At 43.3% G+C, this 25,938-nt stretch overlaps 1 protein-coding gene across 5 annotated transcripts; it reads right to left on the bottom strand.

Annotated features, from left to right (window-relative positions):
- Positions 1 to 15,554: 15,554 nt before the first annotated feature.
- RNF6 (ring finger protein 6) lies at positions 15,555 to 24,570 on the bottom strand. 5 transcript variants are annotated; one of them, XM_031465782.2, is made up of 5 exons: positions 24,292 to 24,570; positions 23,549 to 23,631; positions 21,786 to 21,993; positions 20,816 to 20,911; positions 15,555 to 18,374 (listed from the first exon to the last, which is right to left on the bottom strand). In XM_031465782.2, the coding sequence occupies exons 3-5, from the start codon at positions 21,973 to 21,975 to the stop codon at positions 16,627 to 16,629; spliced, it is 2,034 nt and encodes a 677-aa protein (XP_031321642.1). In that variant the 5' UTR covers positions 21,976 to 21,993; positions 23,549 to 23,631; positions 24,292 to 24,570; the 3' UTR covers positions 15,555 to 16,626. The 5 variants fall into 5 exon arrangements, with proteins under 5 accessions (XP_031321642.1, XP_031321644.1, XP_010979939.2 ...); XM_031465784.2 differs by having other exon boundaries at positions 20,834 to 20,911; XM_010981637.3 differs by lacking the exon at positions 24,292 to 24,570 and adding an exon at positions 24,077 to 24,153.
- Between the last annotated feature and the right edge of the window lie 1,368 nt (positions 24,571 to 25,938).

Below are 25,938 nucleotides of genomic sequence, written 5' to 3'. Positions count from 1 at the left end.
AATTCAATCAGGCTCAAGCTAAAACTAGAACGCACGCCAATTCCAAGTGCTCAGCGTACAGGGAACTGGAAATCGATGTAGTACAGTTAGGAGCAGAAATGGATACAAACGTTTTTGAGCAAATTTAGGTTGCACATGCCCTACAATTCAGGACTTCCACTTTTAATCGTAGCTTAAAAAACACATGTGTACACAAGGAGATATAAACAAAGAAAGACATGCATTTCAGCACTGTTTCTAACAGTAAAAAAAAAAAATCTAAATACTTATCAATAGAGGAATTGTTAAACAAAGCCTATCTTAATCATATGATGAAATATTGTAGAGATATTAAACAGAGTGACTCTATTAATAAATAAATGATAAATATAGATAGATAATCTCAAAAGCCTAAGAGTGACGTGAAAATGATATATGTATTCTATTAAATCACGTATGTAAACTTTTAAAAACATAACTACAATATTATATCTTGCCTATGGATCTATAGTTATAAATGTAGTTGTAGACATTAAAAAAGGACTAAAATCATACATAACACACTCTTAATAGTAATTGCCTTGGGTGGGAGGTGGGGGAGGGCAGACAGAAAGAATGAGCCTAGGTAATGGCTAAAGGTAATTTTTGCTTTGCTTTATTGCTAATGATTCCTTTTTTAAAAAACATAGAGAAAATCCTGGAAGCTAATGTTGACAAAATGATACAGGCTGTTTATTCTGTATGGTGAAAATAACAGTGCTGGTTAAATTTTATAAGCACGCACTGCCACACATCTCCATGCAGACAGCACCAGCATCCACCCAACAGTGACGGTCCAAACTACTAGGATGCTTCTAAGTAACAGGTAACTGACATTCAACTCTGTCATTTCCATTTATTATCAGTTTATCTGGCCCGGATACAGGAAGGTGATTTTAGCCTCTCAACACCTGTCCCACAATATTTGGAGGGCAAGAATCTGGGGTGAAGGAGCGGGAGGGGCAGACTGCCTGAGCAGCAGGACCCAGAGAGCGCAGGGAACACGGAGTTCGGTTACTGTAACTGCTCCAGGGCAGCTGGCAAGCTTAAAGGGACAGCAAGCTGGAAGAGGGGGCTTCAGGGGGACTCACCAGGCTCAGGCTGGGTACACCACTTAGGACCAGAAAACTGATCTCTCAGGGTCATATCCTGAATGTCGTCGCTCAGCACGCACACACAGCTCTACCCCAGACTGCGGCCCCTGGTCCTCGCCTGGCATGGGATGATCCCTTCCCAGCTTGCCTCTGGAAGTTCTGACAGTTGAGGAGTCGGCACCTGCTGTGCACCCTGCTTGTGAGATGGGGCTGCCAAGCGCCCAGTCCTCACACACTTCTATCGGTATTTGCCGTATTAGAAACAACCCTGGTACCATCATGCCCAAGAGCAAGCCAGCATTACTTCCAGAAACTAAACATGCAGATACCCAGAACCCCAGCCATTCGACTCTAGGAAACATTGACCGAAGAACCCACAGGGCAGGCTCACAAGGAGACCTGTACAGGTCTGTAGAAATGGGAGCAGCTGGGAACAACCCAAGTGTCCACGGCGAGAGGAAGAGATAAGCCATGGTATCTGAATTCAACAGAGTCATGCGCCAGTCAGAAGCCCGTTCTACAAAGTGACACAAAATAGGTCTTGAAAAGAACCATATTTTATGAAAGTTAGAAGCTGAGTGAGATTTATACCACAATACCATTTATATAAGCTTTTAAAATTTACACAAAATAAACATTATATAGTCATTATTATATAGTTTTTCAAAGAAATACATTCAAAATATAAAGACGGCTTGGGAGGACAAACCTTAAATACACTAGGGGATGAGAAGGACAGAACTGCAGGCAGGAGATGAAGAAAACCTATTCAGGAAAAATGAAAGACAACATAAGTGTAGCCCTTCTGGACCGATAACACGGTGTCATTAATAAAGGGTTTGACCAAAGATATTGGCCTGTAATTTTCTTTTTTGTTAGTGTCTTTGTCTGGTTTTGGTATCAGGGTGATTGTGGCTTCATAGAATGAGTTTAGGAGAATTCCCTCCTCTTCAGTCTTTTGGAAGAGTTCAGGATTTGAGGATACTACCTACTATAAATAAAATGGATAAACAGCAAGGTCCTACCGTAGAGCACAGGGAACTACATTCAATACCTTGCAATAGCCTGCATGTAATGGTCCTGTGACCACAGCTTTGCCCAGGGCCTGCCAGGATGTCTCTCCTTAGCCCCAACCTGGAGAAGCACTATTGAGAACCCTCATCTCCCCGGGAGGAGGGTCTTTGGCTCCTGTCCTTGATCCTCAAGACATGGACCCTGGCCCCTTCTCTGCACCTGCCAGAAAAAAATGAAACACACAAATAAACAAGAGTAAGTTACTAGTTCAGCAGAGGTGTCCTGCCCACAGTGAAGGTGACCACAGCAGCCAGCTGTCTCAACTTCTAGTCTGTTTTCCAGACACTCTCTGAATTGTCCTCCCTAGATTCTGTGGAAATCAGTGAAGGCCAGCCAAGCAAGAATAGGCAAAGGCCTTGCTCTAGCAAGGGAGACTGCCACCATCACTTGCGTTCTGGCAGAGACTGAAAGAGGGGCAGACGAGTGGGAAGCTTTACAGAAGAAAGGAAAGGCTTCAGGTGTGCCCTGATTGAAGGCTGCTGACTGTGAGAAGCTGTATGCAGATAGGCTCACTAGAAGCAGGGCATCCTATGTGATGGGATAGGGGTATACATTTGGCTTTCTCTAGTTGGTCCTAAGTTGGGAGTAGAGACAAAAATTAGGGAAGCTGTCAGTTCTGAATCAAGTCCTGGTTGTTGGTGGACAATTGTTACAGGGGTTATTGTTTGGCTTCCTGGACTGTTACTAGAGATAGTGGTCTGACTTTCTACAAGTCTGATTTGTAGATAGCATACTGGTTTCCTGGGCTGGTTACCGTAAATAACATGTTGGTTTCCTGGGCTGGTTGCTGCAAACTGTGGTGGGAGTTCTGTTTTTATATATGGTCTGGCCACTGTCTGTTTGTATACGCAATCTCTCAGTTCAAAACTTCTAAGCGGATGGAGAAAAGGGAACCATCCTACAATGTTGGTGGGAATGTAAATTGGTGCAGCCACTATGGAAAAAAGTGTAGGTGTTCCTTAAAAATCTAAAAATAGACTCACCATATGATCCAGCAATCCTACTCCTGGGCATATACTGGGAGAAAACTTGAACTCAATGTTCATAGCAGCACTATTTATAATAGCCAAGACATGGAAACAACCTAAATGTCCATAGACAGATACTGGATAAAGAAGATGTGGTATATTTATATAATGGAATATTACCTAGCAATAAAAAGGAATGACATAATGCCATTTTCAGCAACATCTAGAGATGATCATACTGAGTGAAGTAAATCAGAGAAAGACAAATATCACTCATATGTGAAATCTAAAAAATGATACAAATGAACTTATTCACAAGACAGAAGCAGACTCACAGACACAGAAAACAAACTTATGGTTACCAAAGGAGAAAGACAGTGGGCAGGGGAGGGATAAATTAGGAGCTTGGGATTTGTAGATACTATTTATATAAAAGAGATAAACATATTCCCCACTGATTACCTTCATTTCCTCTAGCATAACAGTTAGTGAAAGGAGTACATTGTAGAATAGATAGCCTTAACTAGAAATGTCTTTGAAATGTGTCACTTAAAAGAACAGAGCAAATCTCATAACAACTGACCTCTGGAAGTAAAGCTTCTGTGAGATGTCCAATCAGCCTCCACCAGAAGAGAATATCTGGACCCCTCAGTTTCACCAGGAACTTCAGCTACAATTTCCTTTAGATGAACCGTGACCCAGCAGATCATAGACAGTTTGAGTCCTATGAGTTTTGTAGTTGCCTCCTGTTGCTCCGTGTGTATTTTGACTGTGGACATCATTTATACTTAAGAAATTCAGGCAACTGGATTGTGCCCTAACTAGTCTAGCTGAAAAAACATTCATAGAAATCTCCAACACACCATGAACCACTGCATTTTTAAGATCCATATAGGGTTGATATATCATAGATTCCATCTGAGGTGGTTTATTCTCTAATTTAACAAAAGGACAAAAAAGTGTGCAAAGAGCCTGGAAAAGGCATCTAAAAATGTGCTCCTTGGTTGCCACTAACTGTGGTCAGGACAGAGCACAGAATCTAGAGGTGAAATGCCTTGCTTTAAATCTCAGCCAGATATATCCAGAGGGAACTCTAATTCGAAAAGATACATCCACCCAAATGTTCACAGCAGCACTATATAAAATAGCTAAGACATGGAAGAACCTAAATGTCCATCAACAGATGACTGGATAAGGAAGTCGTGGTACATTTATACAATGAAATATTACTCAGCAATAAAAAAGAATAAAATAATGCCATTTGCAGCAACATGGATGCACCTGGAGATTGTCATTCTAAGTGAAGTAAGCCAGAAAGAGAAAGAAAAATATCATATGATATCACTCATATGTGGAATCAAGAAAGAAAGAAAGAAAGAAAGAAAGAAAGAAAGAAAGAAAGAAAGAAAGAAAGAAAGAAAGAAAGAAAGGAAAGAAAAGAAAGGGAAGGGAAGGGAAGGAAAGGAAAGAAAGAAAAGGAAAGGGAAGGAAAGAAAAAAGAGGATATTAATGAACTCATCTACAAAAGAAGCAGACTCACAGACATAGTAAACAATCTTACGGTTACCAGGAAAGGGGGTGGGAAGGGATAAATTTGGGAGTTTGAGATTTGCAGATGTTAACCACTATACATAAAAATAGATTTAAAAAACCAAATTTCTTCTGTATAGCACAGGGAATTATATTCAATATCTTGTAAGAACCTTTAAAATGAAAAAGAATAAGAAAATGAATATATGTATATACAATGCATGACTGAGGCATTATGATGTACACCAAAAATTGACACATTGTAACTGACTGTACTTTAATAAAAACAAATAAAAAGAAAAAACAAAATAAATCTCAGCCAGCACTACCACTCACTGGCTGGTGACCTTGGGCAATGGAATCACTCTTCCAGAAGAAGAGAAAACCGGGAGAGGTTAAGGTATGAAACCAGGAGTGGGACACTTTTATATGCGGGGCACTCTCCTAAGTGAAGGAGGCAGGGAGCTAGGGATCAGAAACGGGGACCTGTTGCCTAGAGACTTCTTTAAAGGTCTAAAGTTAACCTACAGTTGGCCTTAGGTGATACTTTCGCTTGAGGAATGGAAAAAGCTACCTCGCTGAAACATAAAACCCTGACGTGCTCTGACTTATTTATCCATATTGTTTAAGGAGCCCACTTGTTGACTCGCTGGCTGAACTAGTGGACCACATTGCTTGAGTGTTCCTAGTTACCTGACCTTGTTTTTCCAGTGTTTGTTTCACAGAGCAGAACAAACTGGAAAGCAAGCTGGAAAAGAGCAGTAATGAGAAGGAGACAAGAAGCACCAAAGAAAACAGATAAACGGACCCAGCGGGAACCCCAAAAGCCTGAATTCTTACATCAAGCCACCTGGCTTCCATCTTCCCTACTCGAGTGTCTTTCCCTCTTTCGAGCAATAAAGCAGCTTTCGCTCGGCCCCTTTGTCTCCACTATGAATTCTTTCACGGCCGGAAGACAAGAACCCACTCTTTGGGGTTCTCCCCCTTTTAGGGGGCTTCCCCGCCTGCTAACATAGCACTTAGAATTTTTTTTCATAATTTTCGAATATTCATTCAGTAAAGGTTTGGACTAGACCATCTTTCAATCGATTCCAACGTTGACATGGAAGACTGAGATTAAGTGCAGATGTGAAAGGTGTGAGCGAGCCGTCCCCGCCGGGGGCGAAGCTGTCCGCACCCGGCTGCGCCGGCCCGGGGGACAGAGCGGGCTCGAGCCCCAGCGCCGCGGCCACCGGGGGCCCGCCGGCCCTCCCCGCAGGACGGCTCCGGAGACCGCCCGCCGGCCGCGCGCGGTGGCAGCGCCTTTTTCCTGCAACTCTTTCTTCAGAGCACCTGCCACGTGGCAGACACTGTCGCCCACGGTCCCCAAGAGGCAGGGGTCACAGTTGAGGAAACTGAGGCAGGGAGCGAACGATCGCCTGGCTGCCTAGGGTCGAGCCAGCCCCCGAGCTCTGCTTCTCTTCGGAGTCTTTGCGGGTCGGCCTTCCGCTCTGCGTCCCGCACGGTCCCCCGGCGCCTGCGGCCGCTGCTCCAGGGTCCCCCGGCCCCGCCGGCTCCTCAGGCTCGGCCGCAGCCGCTCCCCTCAGCGCCACCGCGGACGGGGTCCCCCAGCCCCGCCGGCTCCTCAGGCTCGGCCGCAGACGCCCCGCTCAGCGCCATCCGCGCGCGGGGTCCCACGGGCTCTGCGCCTGCGCGGTCGGCGCCCTGGGGCTTCGGCGAGGCGCCCTCGGCCGGCGCGCAGGAGCGGCCCCTGGCGTCGCGAGCTCCAGGGACCGAGATAAGGACGCCTCACAAACAGGTCACCGCACCATCACTCAGCACCTACCGTGCGCAGAGCCCTTCATCCAGGCCGGGCCACAACCCCGGGACGGAAGAGCCGTCGCGGTGCCCGCCTGCAGCTGAAGTGGTCCAGCCAGGGCTCCAAGCTGTTGGTGATGATAAACTGATCGTCTAATTAAAACAGTGTCCTCTACATTTCTCCATGGTGATGGCACCTTTTGCAACATGTAATTAATAAGTAAGCTGCTGTTTTCGTAAACTGATAACACGCAGGTTGGTATTCCACAGAACCCAAGTATGGATCTGAGGAAATTCCTTCCGTGACTCTGAACAGGCAAATGGATGGGAATGTTGGATTAGGATGTGGGCTTTGACATAGTAATTCTGGGAGATTTGTGCCCTTCGGAGACTGTAGTTGGATTGTGTGCTGCCTGCATAATATTTCTGCCTGAAATTTGTCATGGAAATGACGTCCTGAAATACAGTGATTGTGAGAGAAGCTACTATCAGATGTGAGAAGTTCAAAAATTAGTGGAACATCTAAAGCAATTCTGCTTTGTCTTTCTTCCCGCCTTTCCCCACCCAGCCTAGGCATTTGAGGGCATTTGTGTATATTTGCTGGTGAATATGTTATTTGGGAGACAGATCAGGATGCATTTGCTGAGGATAGTTTGTCTCATTGCCTAACAGATCACAGCTTGCAGACAGGGGCAACTTAGACACATTCTAAAGCAGCTTAGTTTTTGCAGAATTAGAACTGAGAAGGTAAAATTGAGTATGTTCATCAAGTAGTAAAAATTAGCTTTGCAGGAACAGATAATAGTAACTGAATTATTTATTGGCACAACTGGCAAATGCAAACAATAAACAGTTTCACTTTTGACTCTATTCTGTGTTACATGTCTCATTCCTATGTCTCATAGAAGGTGTAGCTGACTTTGCTGGAAATTCACACATAGATCTGTAATATATTCCTAGGACCCTATGATAATTGGTTTCCCCTACTTCCCCTCCTGCGTAAAGGCATTTCAAAATTTGTTCAGACACTGAACTATTTAAGACAAAAAGACATGCTGTTTTATAGAAATCTGTTATGTTTTACTCTAAAATTACATGAAATTTTAAAATATATATATATGACTATATATAAATATATAAACATTTATAACAAAATATGAATAGATAATAAATTCATAATATAGTTTAAGTATATATAATATACAAATCAGCAGGGACTATCTCACCATCAAAAACTACAATAATTCAGTTGTCTTCAAATGTGAAAGCTGAAGGACTTGAAACGTAAGAACAGATTATTTTTCCGTTTATCAAGCACAGACCATGATGTTACAAAGATGGACACTCAGCTTGAGACACTTCTACATACGGATGTTTCAGTGTTTCCTGGTCCATTATGACTGCACAATACAGGTGTATCTGCCTTTTAAAGATATGCTGGTTTAAGACAATGCCTCACCTTACATCTTCCATGAATGAAAATAGTGTAGACCTGGGAATGCAAATATCTTTAGCGGGCCTCTACCAGAAGAGGGCAGCCCTCTTCTCACAAATTATCTGCGCCAAAGCACGGTGCTGGAAAAAATTTTAGAACCTTTATTTATAGCTATTATTTTTACCTTAACTTTAAAAAGCTTCTATTTGGTGGCGTGTGCTTTATAATAATATATAAATACATATGAGCATGCACTATACTATTATAATTTGTAAATAAATATATGTGTATTTAAAGTGCAAGAAAAAGAAAAAAAGTATTATTGAAAGTAATGTACCATCAAAAAAAAGTTTAGAGGTCATGATTCTAAACTTGTCTCCACTAAGGCAAACTGCGAACCTTGCACTTTCCCAGAATCAAAGGTCTGTAATCACATCTTTGAAAAGTTCTTTCCCTCATTCAATACATATTTAGGGAATATCCACTGTCTCAGCTCCTCCTAAGTTCTGAAAATACAGGGTCCTGCCTTTATGAAACTCACAGTCTACTAAACACAGGCATTGAACAAATAAACACAAGACACATTTTTTAAAAAATTGTATATTGTGTTAAGTGACAAGAAAAATAAAGTTTTGAGAGAAGAGCGGAAAGCCCTTCCCAGGAAGTGACATTCAAGCCGAAATCTAAAGGATGAGAATGAGGTATGCAGAGAGGAGAAGGAATCTTTCAGTCATGGGAAACGGTGCATAAGCCTCAGCGGAGCTGAGAGCTCATCTCCCTGAAGAATCTAAGGTCCCTGTGCCTGGAGCCCACGGGGAGGGAATGAGGCTGGGTGGGGTCAGACCTGTCCACTGGGGACAGGTCACTCAGAGGCTGGGGACCCTGTAAGAGTTTTACATTGCATCTACAAATGCAGTGGGGGAACCAGACACAGATTCTAGTCAGGGGTAAAAATTCAAGTTCATTTACGGAAGCTTCCATTTCAATTTATCATGCCCTCGGTTGCCTAAAGCGTGTCCGAGAGTCATGACAGACACACTGCAGAGGAAGATGTCAAAACAGAGTGAAAAAAAAGAACGCGAGCCATCAAGACTTTTCTGGAAATCTGACAGCTCTGGAGCGCTGCGTCTGAACGGCCGGCCGGGGCGTGTGCGGCTTTGAACAATCAAAACTCCAGCTGGCGAGCAGGGCGGTCGCGGGCGGCGGGGGCGCAGGGTCCCAGCCGAGGACTCGCCGCAGAGGGGCGTCCGGGCTCTGCGCGCCGCCGCTTGGACCCACCGGTCAGGGCGCGCACGGGGGCGCGCGTCTCCGCAAGACGCGCGCGCCCGCGACCGTGGGGACCGTGACCGGGCCGCACTTGAGGTTGGGCCTCCTCGGCCGCCGTCGCCAGATCGATCGTCACGCGTGTCGCGGCGCCCCGGTCCCCGGACGTGGGCGGCGCGTGAGGATTACGGACGGTGCGTCCCCCGCGACTGCAGCGCCGGCGCGAGGAGGGCCGGGGAGCGCCGGGGAGCGCCGGGGAGCGACTCCCGCGCCGCGGCTGCCCGAGGGCCTCGGCTGGTCTGAGGTTCGTGGCCGGACCGTTCGCGGGCCACAGGCCTGAGGACCGTTGGTCTCTCCACCGAGGGCGCCTCTGGCCCCGGCTGCAGCGTGGGGGTCCCAGCCTGAGGACTGGGAACCCGGCAGGAGACTAACAAGAAGGGGAGAGGCCTGGAAAACTAGGCCGGCCCAAGAAGGGGTGAACGTGTGGTAGTCTGGCAAAGCCGATAGCCTTGGGGATCGCGGAAAACCGAAGTTCTCGTGGTGTCTGGTTCCTTGGTACCAATGTCAGCTCTGGTGTGCCGGAAGTATCACACCTCTCAATTTTCTGATCTCGGTTAACTTCTGACCTCTCTGAGCCACATGCACCCCACCCTTCCCTGCCCCCATCTGACGGACTGGTTAAAAAATGTAAATTATCCCATTTCTTCTCGTGGTCCAGCAGTGTTGCATCTCTGTGACCCTTCTTCATATTATCCTCTGACTCCGACCTCAGCAAGGAAAGGTTCTCTGATTTTAATGACACGTCATTAGATTGAGCATCCCCTACCCCCCACCAATAATCCAGGATAATCTCCCCATTTTGAGGTCCTTATCTAAGTCACATCTACAAAGTCCCTTTTGCCTTGTAAGGTAACATTCACAGGTTCTAGGGATTAGCACATGGAGATCTTTCTTGGGGTGGGGTGGAGAGGGTTGCATTGTTCTGCCTACCGGCTTCTGTTAGAGGGAATCCCCTGACAGATGCCCCTCTAATTCTGAGTGCTTTGACTGGTGAAGAGAAGCCACTACTTTCTGAGTCTGCCAAGGGTAATGTTCAACTCTACCTCTAATCAACTGTAAACTAGAGGTGATTATCAACTCTAAATGTCAGAAAGTTTGTGTATTCAGTCCCACTAGTTCCCATACATAGGTCTTTGTCTCAGGAAGCACAGAAGAAAGTCCCCACCCACACATGCACCACGTTGTTTTTTAAATATTTGAAGACAGCTATAAGACTTCCCTTTTATTCATTCGTTGAACATATTGAGAACCTATTATGTGTGGGTGCTATTCTAGGCTTCAGAGATACAGCAATTAATCAACCAAAGTCCCTAATCTCATAATGTTCCTTAACGGGTGGATAATCCAACAGATAGCATTAGCATTGCCGTGAGTACCATCAAATCAAGGGTACCAAAATAATTTTTGAAAGAAATTTGCTATTTAAAAAAAAAATAATCTAAATAATTGCAGGGAGCAGTTAGAACCTTTGTACATGTGTCTTGTATTTTAGAATTGTTTTTGTTTTGAATTACAAAGAAGGAGCACTAAAACCTTTTCACACCCAATGTCCTCTGAAAATCTTACTTGAACCCCAAGGGAGGTGCAATTTTAGTGAGAGAGAACAGTTTCAATTAGAGTACATAAAGATGGCTTCCTGGGAAAAGTTGAGTCTTCCAAGATGAGTAGATTCAGATAAATAATAAAGGTTAGAGGCGAAGGCAGTCTGGAAATTCCTGCGGACACCATGGCAGCCAGATGGGAGGACAATGGGGGCAGATGAGACTTTTGGCTGTGGGTAGGTCATTCAGCATGTTTTAATCAAATGTTAAATAGAGTCTTCTCAAAGGCACTGAGAAGACTAGGAATTCAGTGGTAGTTGGGTAGCACAGCTCTGGCAGCTCCCCATACTATCTGCAAAGATCCTGTAAAGCAGGAAAGGACCGGCTCCGCTGGCTACAAAACCCAGAGCTGGACGCCCTTTAGCTTGCTGTGACTGAGCTGCCCTGAGTTGCCTGCAGAGCTCCAGGCTGTGGCAACCTGTAAGCAAGATCTGGAGGATGCTCCGGTGGGTGAGAGTCATCAAGGCATTTGTTCTTACTTAAATTTTACCCTTTTCTCTTGATCTAAATTCAGCCTCACGACATGCTTTCTGGGAGCTGGGAATAGGAAAGTGTAATTTGCAGTCATATTCTATACCACTGCTTCCAAAATACAGGTGTAACTCAAATACTGTAAATAGAGCTAACCAAATTTCACTCAAATTTTCTGACAGAGAATGAAAAATTTTTTTCAGTTCAGTTTTCCTAGAGGCTCTGTTGCTGATTTTGTCATGCTGAAAGTTCACTAATGGATTGCATTATCTGGTAGCACCTTTCCATTGTTTGGAAAGTGATGCCTTTTGTAATTAACATTAGAGGTCTTTCCTTCGACTGGACTTTCTTATTTGAATGCTTTGTTCCAAAATGACCATTTAAGTTTATGTATTTATTTTTTATTTGGCATGTTTGCCTTTAAGACTCAGAATAATTCTGATTTGACTACAGATCAACTTCAACCATATTTCTGAAGACCCTCTTAATCATTGCTGGAAGTGTGTCTGACATGGTTTTGGTTGGAACCAAATTTTATCCTGTGATGATATAATCTTACTCTCAGTGATTCTTATGTTTAAATTGTGTTGGGCCCCTAAGGGGGTATACTGAGTTGAAACTTGAAATTCCAATGTAAGCAGGCAGGGCCTAAAATGAGAACAAAAAGGTAGCACAGTGCTGGCAGGGCTGAGTAAACAGAGGTATGAGATTGATATCTTATCCTTTCTCGGTTCTCTGTAAGGTTCTGGAGAACCCTGATCACCCTCTTCTTTTACTCTCTGTATCAACTCAAAAAACTTGGGTACAATTTGTAGCAGAGGTCAGTGGTTCCATTCCCGCTGGGCAGGATGTAATCTTTCTGGGGCGAGTGTCCAAAACTTGGTTTTTTTTTCCTTATTTGGACACAGGTTTGGATGTTTAAACATGCAACATGATTGAGACAACCAAGCCCTACCCATTTCATGTCCACAAATGCTATAGAAAATAACCTACCCCAATCCTCAAAGCCTACCATGTTTTTTAGATCTAAGATGTGGCCACTGCGATATCAGATCCTTACTGATACTGTAGCTGTAGACAGTGAGTGGGACCTAAGAGAACTTGTTTGCAAGCACATGTGAGACTCACAGAAAGCAGCAAGAAGACTTTGAGAAGGGCTGGAGGTCACACTAGCCAGTGAAAGTGAGTGCTGTAAAAAGAAAAAAAGTTTCCTACTGTTAATTTTACCTAATTTGTCATTGTTCACCATCTTTCTTCCCCAGAGGATGTCATGGCTGGTGGCTTCATGGGTTCTGCACCAGCACGATCAACACCATTCTGATTCTTTGATCATTTAGCATGAAACAAAAATCCAAAAATCCAGAGAAACCCAAGGTCTGTTTCTGGCACTGCCCCTGGCCTCCTTTTGGTTGATTTGGGCAAATTACTCACTTGTCCGTAGTCCAGTTACTTCAGCATAAATAATTCTTATCCAACCTGCTCTCAAGTTGGTTTGAATATCCAATGACAATGGCATGAAATCTCTTTGGGCAAATGAAATGTCATAGAAAATTACAATGATGTGCTGATCAGTATTAGCGGCACTCCAGAGTGGGGCTGGCACCCTCTCCTTCCCTTCCAGATTATTGGCAGTGAGAGAGGATCAAATTAGGATCACAATCAGATTTGGGGCATTCCCATTACCTTTCAATATATTGCTATTCATAAAATGCAGATCAAAGAGTCTTGTGGCTATGCCAACTTCCTGAAAACCTAGGAACCACTACGAATCCAGAAGAGGCATTAGTTGTTAAAGCTCAGAGATGGAATATTTTATCAGTGATACAAGGCAGTGTCTTATCTCTTGTCTCATGGCATCACTAAAAACAAAACAAAAATGAAAACCTTAAACTGATTCCCAGAAGCACAGACTTTGCAGAAAAGCTGGAGGAGAGACAAAGTCAATGAGCAAGAATAAAAATGGTAGAGTACATTTAAGAAAAGAAAAACAGCCATCAGGATCACACTGGCGGATACTTACTGAGAACAAATAATGAACAAAAGTACCCCAGGCTAAGCCAAATGGATCGCAAATTGGATATGAATCAGCAACAAAAGTGCTTTTATTAATTAAGCTCAAGACTGGGTACAATGTTAACAACATGTTAAGCTGAGGTTAACGGAGTCCTGTGTTGCAGGGACCTTCACCGTATACATGCATCACCTTGTCTGAGCCCACTAGGTAGGTGTGATTGTTATGCACATTTCTCAAAGGAGGAAAATGATGAGCAGAATGTTGAAGTTCTTGCACAAGGCCTCCCACCTATCATGTGGCAAACTGCCTGTCAGAGAGCATCCTGCTTGTGCAGAACACAAGTTGCAGTTCTGGGCTTTAGCAAAGGGATCGGCCAACCGTAAAAGGACTCTCCGGGTAGCGGGTAGTGGTAGCGGTGAAAGGAGTAAGATTATTTAAATTGGGAAAGAGGAAGCTAAGATGTGACCCATAGTGATGTTAATTTATCTGATGGCGGTTGGGATCAAGGAATAGTTACAGGTGGTTTGGGAGAGCAACAGAGGACTGAGAGTAAACCAGAATCAAACCGTGACTGTTTCTATATGTGAAGGATGCTTCGTATTTGCAGGAGTCAGGCAGGTGCATGCTCAAGAGAACCTGCTGTGGGGGCATGACTGACACCCTCCCGTTGTCACACCTTCGGGCCTGCACTCAGGCACTCAGGCACTCAGGCCCAGGCTGTGCTCCCCCAGCTGCCTCTAGCCCATGACTGGCCCAAGCTTAGAAATAGAAGTTTGCAAGAGAGCCACACTACACAGAACAAGCTCTAAGGACATGTCATGGGACATCATATTAAAAGGAAGAATTTTAAACCATTTGTTCCTTTCTCTATTGGAACCAGAAAGGGTACAATCATTGCTAAGTAGAAGCCATATAAATAGATAACGAACCTCTGTATTTGTCATCAGCCCGGTTTACCGGGAAATGAATGAAAATATTAAAGAAAATACTTTGTTCCCAACTAGGATACCAGTTTACAAAACGCATTTAGCTTTCCTGCTGCTCTCGGGGAATTGTCCACGCAGGGCACGATCTAATTCCATTTGAAAGGCCCAGCTGGGATCCCTTCACATGCTGGCCCTACCAGCCTTGCAGTCAGCGTGCTTTTATTTCTTCTTTATCCCTGCTTTTTTCATTTCCCCTTTTCTTTGTTCTCTTCTTGATTTCCCTAACTGGTCAGACCAAGGGAGGAACTTCCTGAGGAAGATTCCACATGAGCAGTAATTGCTGACTTAAGTCTCCTGTCAGGCTGGGGACAAACCTTGACACTGAAGTGAGTGTGATACGTGAATAAGGCTGTGTTTCAGATAAACGTCTGACTTGGCAAAGCTTGTAAATTGTAGCGGCGCTCCCTCTTCCACTCAAGAGATTCTCCACCTGCGACAGATGACTCCGCCACCTCTTCATAGGGAGCTGGAAACCAAATGATGTCTTTTTGCCCCAACACTTTGATACACTTTTCTTTCCAGTTTCATTGTCACCACCGTAGATTAGGTAATAACTGATGATGGTGATGATAACTGATAATAAAAATTCATCACCATGGTGCCCTTATTGGTTTTCTGGCTTCCTCTCTCCACTCCACTGTGTTCTGAACACCGCCCCACACCAATCTTCCTGCAACATGAGAAATGATCTCACTATTCACCACTAAAATTTACCGAGAGACACCAGAAGTCTGTAAGGTAGCAATTCCTTAGTCTAGTATTTAAAGCCTTCAAATCAAACTTCTGAGCCCTATGTATGCCCCATAAGTGACCTACATGAGCCAGTGATTCACAACAGAATCACCTTCACTAAAACCTTTCACTCCGGTGTTAAATGCCGCCCCCCACAGTTCCGTGCGTGCATCTTACTGAATGAACTGCTTAGAAGCACTAATCAGAAGGAAAAACTAAACCCTGAGATACATCTATATCTCACAGAATCTGGCCTGGGGATATTTGTTCTTGTGATTTTGCCCAAGCACAGGAAATTGTGTCATTTATTCATAAACAAACAACAAAAGTCATACCAGTAACTCGTCAATCGATTTTCAATTTCTAAGAGCAAATATGTCTTTCCTGTGAAGGTAGGGACGTTGTCTGTTTGTCCTCTACTGAATCCTTCACACCTTTGACACTGCCTGGCCTCTACTAGGTGCGAAATAACTGCTTCCTTGAGCGAATAAACCACAGTGAAGCAACAAAGAACAGTTCACACGTTTCAGTATTTATTGGTAGAAACAGATCTTCAATGCATATTTCTGTGTTTATATAAATTCTACATTCTCTTAACGTTTTTGTTTTGTTTTGTTTGGAGTTTTTTGGCCTCCAAGTGAACTTAACGTATTATCTATGCATTTGATTCTTTACAGACACTTTTTTTTAGATTTTAAACGAAACTTGAGAAACCATGCATATTGTATACCTTACTTAATATAATCCAAAAAATTGTTTGCACTTTCAAAAAAGTCACAACTCAAGTTAAATAACCTATATGTTCTAAAATATCCATGTTCCATTTCTGAGTAAAGAAAAGCTTGCTCAGTGTTATATACTGCTTGCTGTCTAATAAGTCAGATTGTCAGAGACGCTTCATAAATTATCTCTGTTTTTAAATATCTTAATCCCCTTCCTCCCACAGATGATCCTGTAAATATTAAACATTGTGCCATATGCAGTCATAGCCCAAAAGTTTAAATAAGAACCAAACTGGTAGCTTCTAGACTGAATATTTTAACCTTAAAATTATACATCTAAATATACATATATGATATCTTGCATATTAAATTTAATATTTCAAGTAACAAATACATTTAGCAAACATTCAAATACTCTTTCATGAAAAGATACTGTCCTTAGAATAAAAAAAGAAAGGTGTATTTACACACCAATGTCTGGACATGGTATGAAGCCCATGGAACTTAAAAGTCCAAGCGAAGTCAGTGGTACTGTTGAGAAAAAGAAGACTGATTTTTAACCTACTGAACTGTGCAGATACAAAAGTGCTTAGCATGACAAAACTTCCAAAATAAAAACATTTTAAAGGTTATTTGGTTCTAGCAATATCAACTATTTTGCACTTTAGGATAATCTATCATTTGTATTTTAAATTTTATATAAATTTTCTCTTTTCAACAAGTTAAAAAACACACAAAAAATAGTTCAAACTATAATAATTTGTTATTTTTCATCCTGGTTAGTTCATCACAGATAATTCAACAAAAGAGTGCCTGAATACTCGTTCTACTAAAATGTGATATTTGAATAGACCCATCACGTCATCCATCGTTTGCTATACTGGACCCTAAAACCGGCTGCCGACAGATGGGACAAGTGCAATTCTCTGAGAGCCACCGGTCAATGCAATGGATGTGAAACTCATGCATGCAGGGTAACTGCCTGAGCTTGTTTCCCGTGACGTAGTCGCTGATACAAACGCTGCAGATTCGGCCTGGTTCGCTCTCCGCACTGCTGTGCTCATAGTTCCGCGTGGAAAGATTGTCGATCTGCTCTTTGGTTAAACCTCGTATGCGATCCTCGTCATCGCCCTCGTTAAGTAAGAAGAAGTGAGCGAGGCGGAGAATGGGTAGCGTTCCAGTTTCCACTAAGTTATTTGAATTTCGCACCTGCCTGCCACCTCTACCGTCACTGCTCGGGGCGCGAGGCGGGGTGGCCACGTTCCCACCACGCATCTCGGGGCTGTCTTCCTGGTCCTGCTGGCCCCGAGAGGAACCGTCACTGTGCTGGCCGATGGCATTACCTATCCCCAGGTTACTCATTTCCGGGTGCATCTCTGGCAAATGCCGGCCACTTCTCTGAAGCTCTGACTCAGATTCGGCCTCCATTAGAGAACTCAGTTCTCCAAATCCAGTCATGATCTGCCTTAAAATTGACCGAAGAGCCACTGATGATGGTTCAACAAGCTCATTCTCAGAAATCCTACGAAGAGGAACGGTTATGGTGCTCACGTATGTCCGCATCCCTGAGCGCTCTAAACGAGAAATGGTTCGGCGAAAGCCCCCACTATTGCTTTCAACGGTGACTGTGTTTTCTGCGAGCCCCACCCTAGACCGAGTTCTGTTTGCAATGCTGTCCCGATCTCTGTTTTCTCCAGGCCGAATCCTTCTCACCTGAAGATCCAGTGTGACTGTGGGGCGGCGGCGCACGGCAGAGGCCCTGCTGGGCTCCGCCCCTTCCTCTACTGTTATTCTTGACACAAGTCTCGAGTTAGAGAACGGAGAGTACCCAGCGCCTCTGCGCGCTCTGTCTTGCTCTAAAAAGACACGAGTTACACCTCTCCTAGCAGACCTCCTCGTGGTCTGCTGCGAAGGTCTACTTTCCCTTTGTGAATTACGATAAACGGTGCTGCCTTGCCTCTGAATTGGTGATCGGCTTCGGCTATTGAACGTAGACCGTAGTCTTATTGGCTCTAATCTTTGGTTTGTGTTCCTCACTGTTACATTAGTTCTAGCCCCATTTTCCCAAATGTGTGCTGCTCCAAACCGCTGCCCCTCCCTTTGCCTGAGTTCACTACCACCTGACTGACTGCTAAAATCAGCACGGGGAGCACCAGCTCTAAGAACACCAGCTGCTCCCCCAGATCCACTCCTCAGTCTTCCCAATGAGGACAAAGGTCCTTCTCCTGAATTCCGCCCCCCTGAACTAAGCCTAGTCCTTGGAACACCGGCGCCACTACCGCTGAGGTTCCCTGCAGCCTGGCTCCTCGTTCTCCTGGCCACGGGACTAGCTGCTCTCTGCTGCCTGTTTGCGGTGTGATCCCTGCTAACAGCTGAGAGTGGCACGCCCGGATAATCTTCGCCATCCATTTCAAATCCTCTATTCTCGTGATTTATGTGGATTTCCAGACTGAAGCGGAACTCTCCACTGTGTGGGTTTGTTCGACTCACAGCTCTCCAAGTTTGGTTCCCGTTCTGTCCACTTCGAGTTGCGTTTCCTGTGCGACGGAAGGTGTTCAGCCATTCCAGCAGAGAGGCGTCGTTCGCACTTCCTCTAGGGACTCCTGAGTCTGGAAAGCAAACCAAATCAATTTAAGATCGATTCCTAAAATTCATCCTTAGATTTTTATTGAAAATTTGTAAGATAAACAAAGTTTTCATTAAATTAAATCATATTTAAGAACACCTGTGCATTTTAATGAATAAAAAACGGCCAAAAACCTGAACTTTCTAAAAGGTGTATACTACAAGCATACTATAATACACACATTAAGATCATAAAATATTAAATACTATTTGTGCAAAGATGTGAAGATATCCTCACTCTTGCTTTCTATGTGCCTATTATTGGCAAAATATTAAGGCAAATGAGAATTATATCTAATATCAAAACTGTGCATTTAAATTGCTTTATTCATATGGCAATATCAATCAAATACAGTGGCAAAACTTATATATAGTTCATCTTGAATTTGTGGAATCCTTTTGGTAAAGGCAATCCAATCATTTTTGCAACCACGTCTTTTGGTAACCTTGAAAATTTTATCCTCTCAGGAACTGCCAAAAATGTACATCTCAAGAAATGTGGCTTTATGAATACAGTGTTAGAACCACACTATGTCTTTATATGAAGATGGAAAGCTTTAGGCATGATACTTAAGGTCTTTGTGGCTGCATCCTTACCTGTAAATTAAAGATAATAATAGTAGAGATGTCAAAGGATTATCATGAGGATAAAATAAGACATTATATAAAATGATTAGTATAATATCTGGCACACTGGAAGCCCTCAATGTTAGTCATTACATATAATACAATAAAATATATTTTCTGTTCATTTAGAATGTGAACTCCATGAAGACAAAGAGTTTTGTATGGCTTTATTCTCTGTTAAATCCGTAACCTCTACAACAGTACTTGGTACAAACCATACTCTCAATTAACATTGCTGATTGAACCAATTTGAAAATAAACATACCCCTAAAAAACTTATTATGACAGTGCTACTGTGTGAAGCTTAAGTATTCCATTTTTAATCAGTGGATTATAAAAAGTACAAAACTCAGTGAAAAGCAATCTAATGCACATTAACTATATAGACTTTAGACTTAAAGTTTGTTTTATTCAAAAATAGCTATTAAATGAAATTGCTTTGATTTTACTTCATTACTGCAATCTCTCATAAAAAACTTTTCTAAATGTTGAAAGTTAAACCTGTTAATCAGCTGCTGGTATCAATAAAATAAACAGCAACTTTAGCCATATTCTAGAGGTATAAGCTATTTCACGTGTGATGGGTACATTTTCCATTAAAACATATTCAAAGGATCAGTATTACCAGCTATACCAACATAGTACAATTTACACAACTAAATATAAAGAAGAAAAAAGGTTAATATTCACTTTCCATTTTAATTTGCAAAGACGTATGAGTAAAAGGCAGATAAACAATAAATCGTTCTAAATGCTACTTCTTTAATCACTAGAACATAATGCTGACGGTGTGTGTGAAAGAGTTCACTCATTAACACAATCTGTACCAGCTTCGTCCACTGTAAGTGCATTGCAATGGTCCTGTGAACAGCCTGGCAATTGGGTGTGGCCATGTGACTAAGTTCTCATCAGTGGAATGGGTGTGGAAGTGATGGATCTCACTTTCTGGCAGGTGCCTGGACCTCGTTCTGGAAACTGGACTTGCCAGTTGGAACCCAGATGTGGCGGTGACTTAGCTTGATCGCCAAGCAGGACCCAGGAGCAGCAGTGTCCAGTAAACCCCCCACACTAGTGGAGATCTCTCTACCTGTGCTGTCCAATTCAGAAGCCTCTAGCCACACGTGACTATTAAATGCCTGAAGGTGGCTAATAAACTTCTATCTTATTGAGCCCTTGAATTTTAGGGTTTCTAGTAGTCTTCACCCTACAATACATGACACTACTACTAATGAAGACTTCCTGGGAAGGAAGCAGGACTGGTAAGAGGTACATGAAAGTTGGCTTTACTTTTAACTCTATGTACTTCTGCTTAGTTTGATTTTTTTTTTAAGAGGATTTGTTTTTTTGTAAGAATTCCTTATGGTATGCCTTAGTGTTTTTTCAGTAAACAACACAGCAACACACAAAAACAACAAAACAAAGTAACAAAAAAATAGGTTTCCTAACTCAGTCTTTCTGTATTGCTCTGTATAAATTTTTAGAAGCTAAGTTTAGTTATATTACTTAAAAAAATAGTAGTGTGTACCTTCTAAGATTAAAAAGAACTCTGCTGGAAATTAACGGTACACTATTTCAGATACGTGAGCTCCCTGAAGACCATCTGTATGTGAGACATCCTGTCCTGCATTGCCTAACCACACTATACAGCTCTGCACATAATACATAAAGACTATCTGGATGAGTATCACATTAAGTCTGGAAAACATTAAAAACACAAGATTGTACAACATATCCTGTAAGTTCAAGTCTACAGTTGTTCCAGTCAAACCTGCTCCTTACAGAAAGGAGTCCACGGTACCTCTGGTATTTGTCCCACCTCTCAAGTTGGGCTGTGATGCCAGCTGTTCCTTGACTCCATCTAACCGCTGTTGTAATTCTTCTGATGTTATTTCTCCTAAAACAATGGAAAATTGCTCACTGAAATTAAAATTTTTTAATTTCTAAGTTTTATGAAAACTCACAAAAGGTAAGATGAATCTTCAGCAATCTTAGAAGATACTCTATTGTTTTCATGTTCTGTAAACTGAAAGTTAAAAATGTTTAATCGATGCAAGTACACATCACTTTCATTGTTTCCTTAAAATTAAGATTCAATTTGAATAATTAATAAGTGCAGTTGATACACTTAGGAAGTTATAAGCTATAATTCTGTGGATTTTTACCAGAGTTAAAAAGAAATTAAGAAAGGAGTATTTCTAGAGAAAACTTCAAATCTTTATTTATTTGAATTTTACCTAGTTCATTATGTGGGTAATCCAATATACAGTATTCAAATATGCAATATACAATATATACAAACATACCAGGTCCCGTTAGTTCATCTGTGAAATTAATTTGTAAAAAATGTATGGGAACACAATGGACATTTTGGGAGTTACTAAATTCAGTTATTAATTCATTAATAAATAACACCTCAAATGAGTTAGAATTAAGTTTTAAATAAATAACATTTTATTTATACAATTATTATTTAAGAGAAATAGAACCATATATGTAAATATATGACACTATTATGAGCATTAACCTGTTGGTTAGTTTGGCCCTTATGTAACAGTACTGTATGTCCAATATTCTTACTTAACTTATAAAACACAGAAGTAAGCCAATGATTTCCTATGTTGTTATGTTAAAAAGCTCTTAAGGTTAAAAAAAATAGTACACTGTATTCTGGGAGAGGGAAGACAGGGTGAAAAAAAAAGACTCTCCTTATTTTCAAATTCTTCCTTATAATGCTGAAAAGGGTATTTCCTTTTTCACCCATCTCTTACCAGGGGTGCCTAAAAGATTATGGTCTCTCATAAGCCGATAATCTTCATCATTAAGGTCATTTATAAACTGATAATAGGCTTCTTCTCTGTGGAGACGCTCTTGCTGCCATCTTCTCTCATTTTCATGATTCAGGTCTTGAGATGAGGCTTCCTCACCACCATCATCTGATCTGGATCTAGCCCGATTCATGCTGAGATTCCTGGCTTTCTGTTCAAACGACACATACAAAATTCAAGACTTTAGTCATGGACTACACATGGCTTCGTGTTTTAACTTACAGTTTTTTTATTTTAATTTTTAAATTTTGTCCACTACTGAAATACTTCACATGCCAAATCTTGCAGGTAAGCACTTATAAATAAAATGAAAGACAGCTGCTAGGAGGTAGAACACACTTAGACCTACTTCTTTGCCTAAACCCATCAATTAAGTTAGGCTGGATGGTTTCGCCACACATTTTGCACACCTGAAAACTAAAGTGATTATCTCTTTTTTTTTTTTTAACCTCTTTGACTCTCCTGCAAAGTTAAACACCCTCATTGATATTACAAATATTTGGACGCCTTGTTAGCATACAAATTTTAAGTCTGAATTATTCAATAATAAAAAGCAAATAACAAGCAAAGAGTTATTGGGTAGTGGGAGGGTATCATTTCTATTTCCAGCAAGGGTATTCTTCCCAAAATAAAGCTTATAAATATAATATTAACCCCCTTGCCCTTTGTTGAGGTAGAAATAATTTAGTCTACTATATCTGCTGAATACTCCAGACTTGGAGTTGATCTCTCTTAAACCTAAGAGGAAAAATACTACATGCACAGCTCTGCGGACTGTGAAAGTGCATCAGAGCTTGTGGGTCTCCCTATACAGAACCTCGTGCCTAAGCCTGGAATGGTTAGTCCCAGAGGTCTCTGGGTGCCAGGGAAACTTCCTAATCTTGCCAAGGCAAACACTGCTTTTAGATGATACTTAAATGTCATTCATGAGAAGCTTACTTTTAAGCTGTAAGGAATCAAGGGAGAAAACTATTTGTTTCATAAATGTCTTAGAATTTCTTAAACGCATCTATTGATTAAAGCTACAGTTCTCAACTGGGAATGCACATCAAAGTCACTTGAGGAAATTTTTAAAAGTACACATGCCCAGATTGTACCCCCAATCCTAGGTCAGAATTTTGCAGGGTAGGGCCCAGGTCTAACTTTAAGACCTAAGCTGGGTGTTCTGTGGCTGAAAAAAACCATTCCTGGACAATTTCTGGTATGCCACTAAAGGGCGTGTGTAATATAGCAAATGACTAGGGGGCCAGTGAAGCAACTGTTTTGACTATGACTTAGTGTTTAATGAGCAAACTACTTTAAATACAAAGTGAAATGAGTCCACAAGGGTAAACTATTGAGTGAGTTAGCAACTATCCAACCTCATGCACATTCTAACATTAAATTACAAATTCAACGATTTTTCAAGTGATTACTACGTCTTTTTTTAAGGAAAGATCTAGTAGCATTATCTAATCATGTGCAAAATAAAATCATTGAAAACTCAAGATTTCTTTCCATTTTCAGAATAATCAGGACTAGACCATCATTAGCAAAGAGCATTATCTGGTAGGTACAGTAGTAATATGATTTTTGTATTACACAATTTAAAAATGTGAAACCTATCATAAAGTCAAGATACCTTGATGCTAATCAAAACTTTAAGAGCTTCTCCTCAAAAGGTAATATTCTCATAGAATTAACCACAATTAAATCAAAGTGAATACCTTATCAGCCTTTCAACATGCTTTTAATACATGAAATGGTTTCCATCCTTCCGTTGTTTGTGCTTTTTTTGACAGCTGCCCATCTGAAGCAATAAAAGAGAGTTCAATTATTCAATAAGTTGTCTCTTTGAAGTCCCGGATCGGCTAGGAGTCTCCCAACTCCGCTGCAAAGCCACAGCAAAATCTCCATTGGATACTGTTACAAACTCACCTAGAAAATTAGATCCCAATTAGGTCATGTGAATCTCCCGCAAGGCCCGTTTCTCCCCCAACAGAAAGTAGGCCTACCTCCCACACTGTCACTGCTCCTGGGATTACAACTCCTCTCTAAGAGGCCTCCCTCCCAATCCCGCTCCCCTCGGGTGCTGCCCGGGTTGGGTGCCCCCGCTGACTTCCACGCCTTCACTTTCTCGCCACCCCCGCCCCCCGTCGCGGTACTGGTTCCCTTCCTGGCCGTTGCGACAAAAGCTCGCGCCAGGGTACGACCCCCGCCACAGTAAACAAACTGGGCTCAAGGGCCCAACCAACCTCTTCCCAGCCGGCCCTGGGGTAACGCTTCCCTTAGCTACCTACATTCCCACCGGGAAGCAGGTGACAGGCGGGACCTCGGAGCCAATCACCGGCGAGGGGAGCGCGGGGCGAGCGCGGGGAGCCAATCAGAGGAGGCGCGGGGCCCAGGGCGGGCCTGCGGACCCCGCGTCTCCCGGAAGCGGCAGTGTGGCCGGAGCGTTGCCCGAGCTCACCTCGCGGGGGCCTGGGCCGTCCTGCCGCTGCGGGGAGACAAGTGCGCGGCGGGCGGCTGTCCTCTCGGGCCCCGGAGGCTGCGACTGGCCGGCGGGCGGGGCTCGCATCCGCGCCTCCGGAGGCGGCGGCGCCCTCTAGTCGTCTGCCGAAGAGAAGCCCGTGCCGCTGCGGGACTGCCCACCGGAGAGAAGGCGCTGAAGAAGGGACGGCCGGCCCCACCCGTCTTCCCTGCGGCCGGGCCGCCCCTGCGCGACGGCAGACGCGCCGCCGCCGGGCGCTCGCCGTTGCGACAGGAAACTGCGTCCGGCGGGATCCAGGAGGCCGGCGTCCCGCGTTCCGGCCCGCAGCGCTCGCGCCAGGGCCGGCGGTCACGGGGCCGCCTGCCGCGCTCTCGGCGGCCGCACTGTCGCCGGGACGCAGCCTGCCGCCCCTCTTGGGAAGTCCCAGCACCTCCTCTGCGCCGTGGTGTCGCTCGTTTGCCGAGCGGGCTAGAGTGCAACCCAGCCGCCTGTTCTTACCCCTCTGCTGCCCAGTGTCAGGTGGCTCCCCAGCCAGGCGCTCTTCCCCCGCTGCTCCACACCGAATCAGTTCCCTAGCGTTTTTATTCGGGTTCACTCACTTTCCCGCTAGGAATGCACTTTGCAACTCCTTCACAGTCGCGTCTCTGGTTTTATTTCTGGGTGTGACACTTACCGAACTCACCTCACCACTAGTGAAGCCCTTGACTAAGTCTGGCCAGCCTGGGAAAGGCTCCCTGACTTCCCTACCATCCAGAGGCCTTAATCATCGCAAGGCGCTCAAACTGCTGTCATTCCTCATTGGTTCACTCCTGCCGGAACTTTGTAGGAGCTGTTAGTCCCCGCCGTTATGCTGAGCGCCTGGGTAACAAACAGATGTTCGTTAGCATCCATGAGCTACCAGCGCAGTAGGGGTAGAGGGGCAAGTTTGTTCTCTTTTTTTTAATCAGCATGTTGTTAGATACTAACATGGAAGTATATATATAATGCAATCTACAAAGCCCTTCAGGATCTCTCTGCCGCATAACTCCAGACTGAACACTTCTTGGCACCTCAGAACTATGAGAAATTCCTCAACAATCGCAATGAACTCCCAAGCAACCCCCAACCCCACTTTTACATAATTTCCTTTATCTCTTAGGACTCACTTCATATCTCATCTTCAAGGAATGTTTTCTGATAACCTCTGAAGTGACACCCTCACCTCACCCTCTAGCCACACATAAAACACACATAGGCAGATATTCCCAGTATGGGGGCTCCTATAGCTTCCTTTGTATAACTATTGTAACACCTATTCATTTACTTAACAAATACCGAGTGCCACTAGGTATTAGGTGCAAGTGATAACAGCAGACGATAAGACAGACAAGGCCATTAGCCAGAAAGAGAAAGAAAAGTACCATATGAGATTGCTCATATGTGGAATCTTAAAAAAGGAAGGAAGAAAGAAAAAAAAACATAAATAGAAAACAGAAACAAACTCACAGACACAGAATACAAACTGGTTGCCAAGGGGGTGGGGGGTGGGAAGGGACAGACTGGGAGTTCAAAATTTGTAGATACTGACAGGCATATGCAGAATAGCTAAACAAGATTATACTGTATAGCACAGGGAAATATATACAA

Source organism: Camelus dromedarius, chromosome 13, assembly GCF_036321535.1.
Source record: "Camelus dromedarius isolate mCamDro1 chromosome 13, mCamDro1.pat, whole genome shotgun sequence".
NCBI lineage: Eukaryota > Metazoa > Chordata > Mammalia > Artiodactyla > Camelidae > Camelus > Camelus dromedarius.
Note: the sequence above shows the minus strand (reverse complement) of the source record. Positions and strands in the feature narration are given on the sequence as shown.

Bases quoted from the DNA above. Each gene is read 5' to 3' on its own strand.
- RNF6 (XM_031465782.2), bottom strand. From the start codon at position 21,975: ATGAATCGGGCTAGATCCAGATCAGATGATGGTGGTGAGGAAGCCTCA. The intron at 20,912-21,785 runs GTAAGAGATGGG...CCATTGTTTTAG, and splicing joins TAATCTTTTAGGCACCCCTG to GAGAAATAACATCAGAAGAA. The intron at 18,375-20,815 runs GTACCGTGGACT...TTTGCTTTCCAG, and splicing joins AGGTGGGACAAATACCAGAG to ACTCAGGAGTCCCTAGAGGA.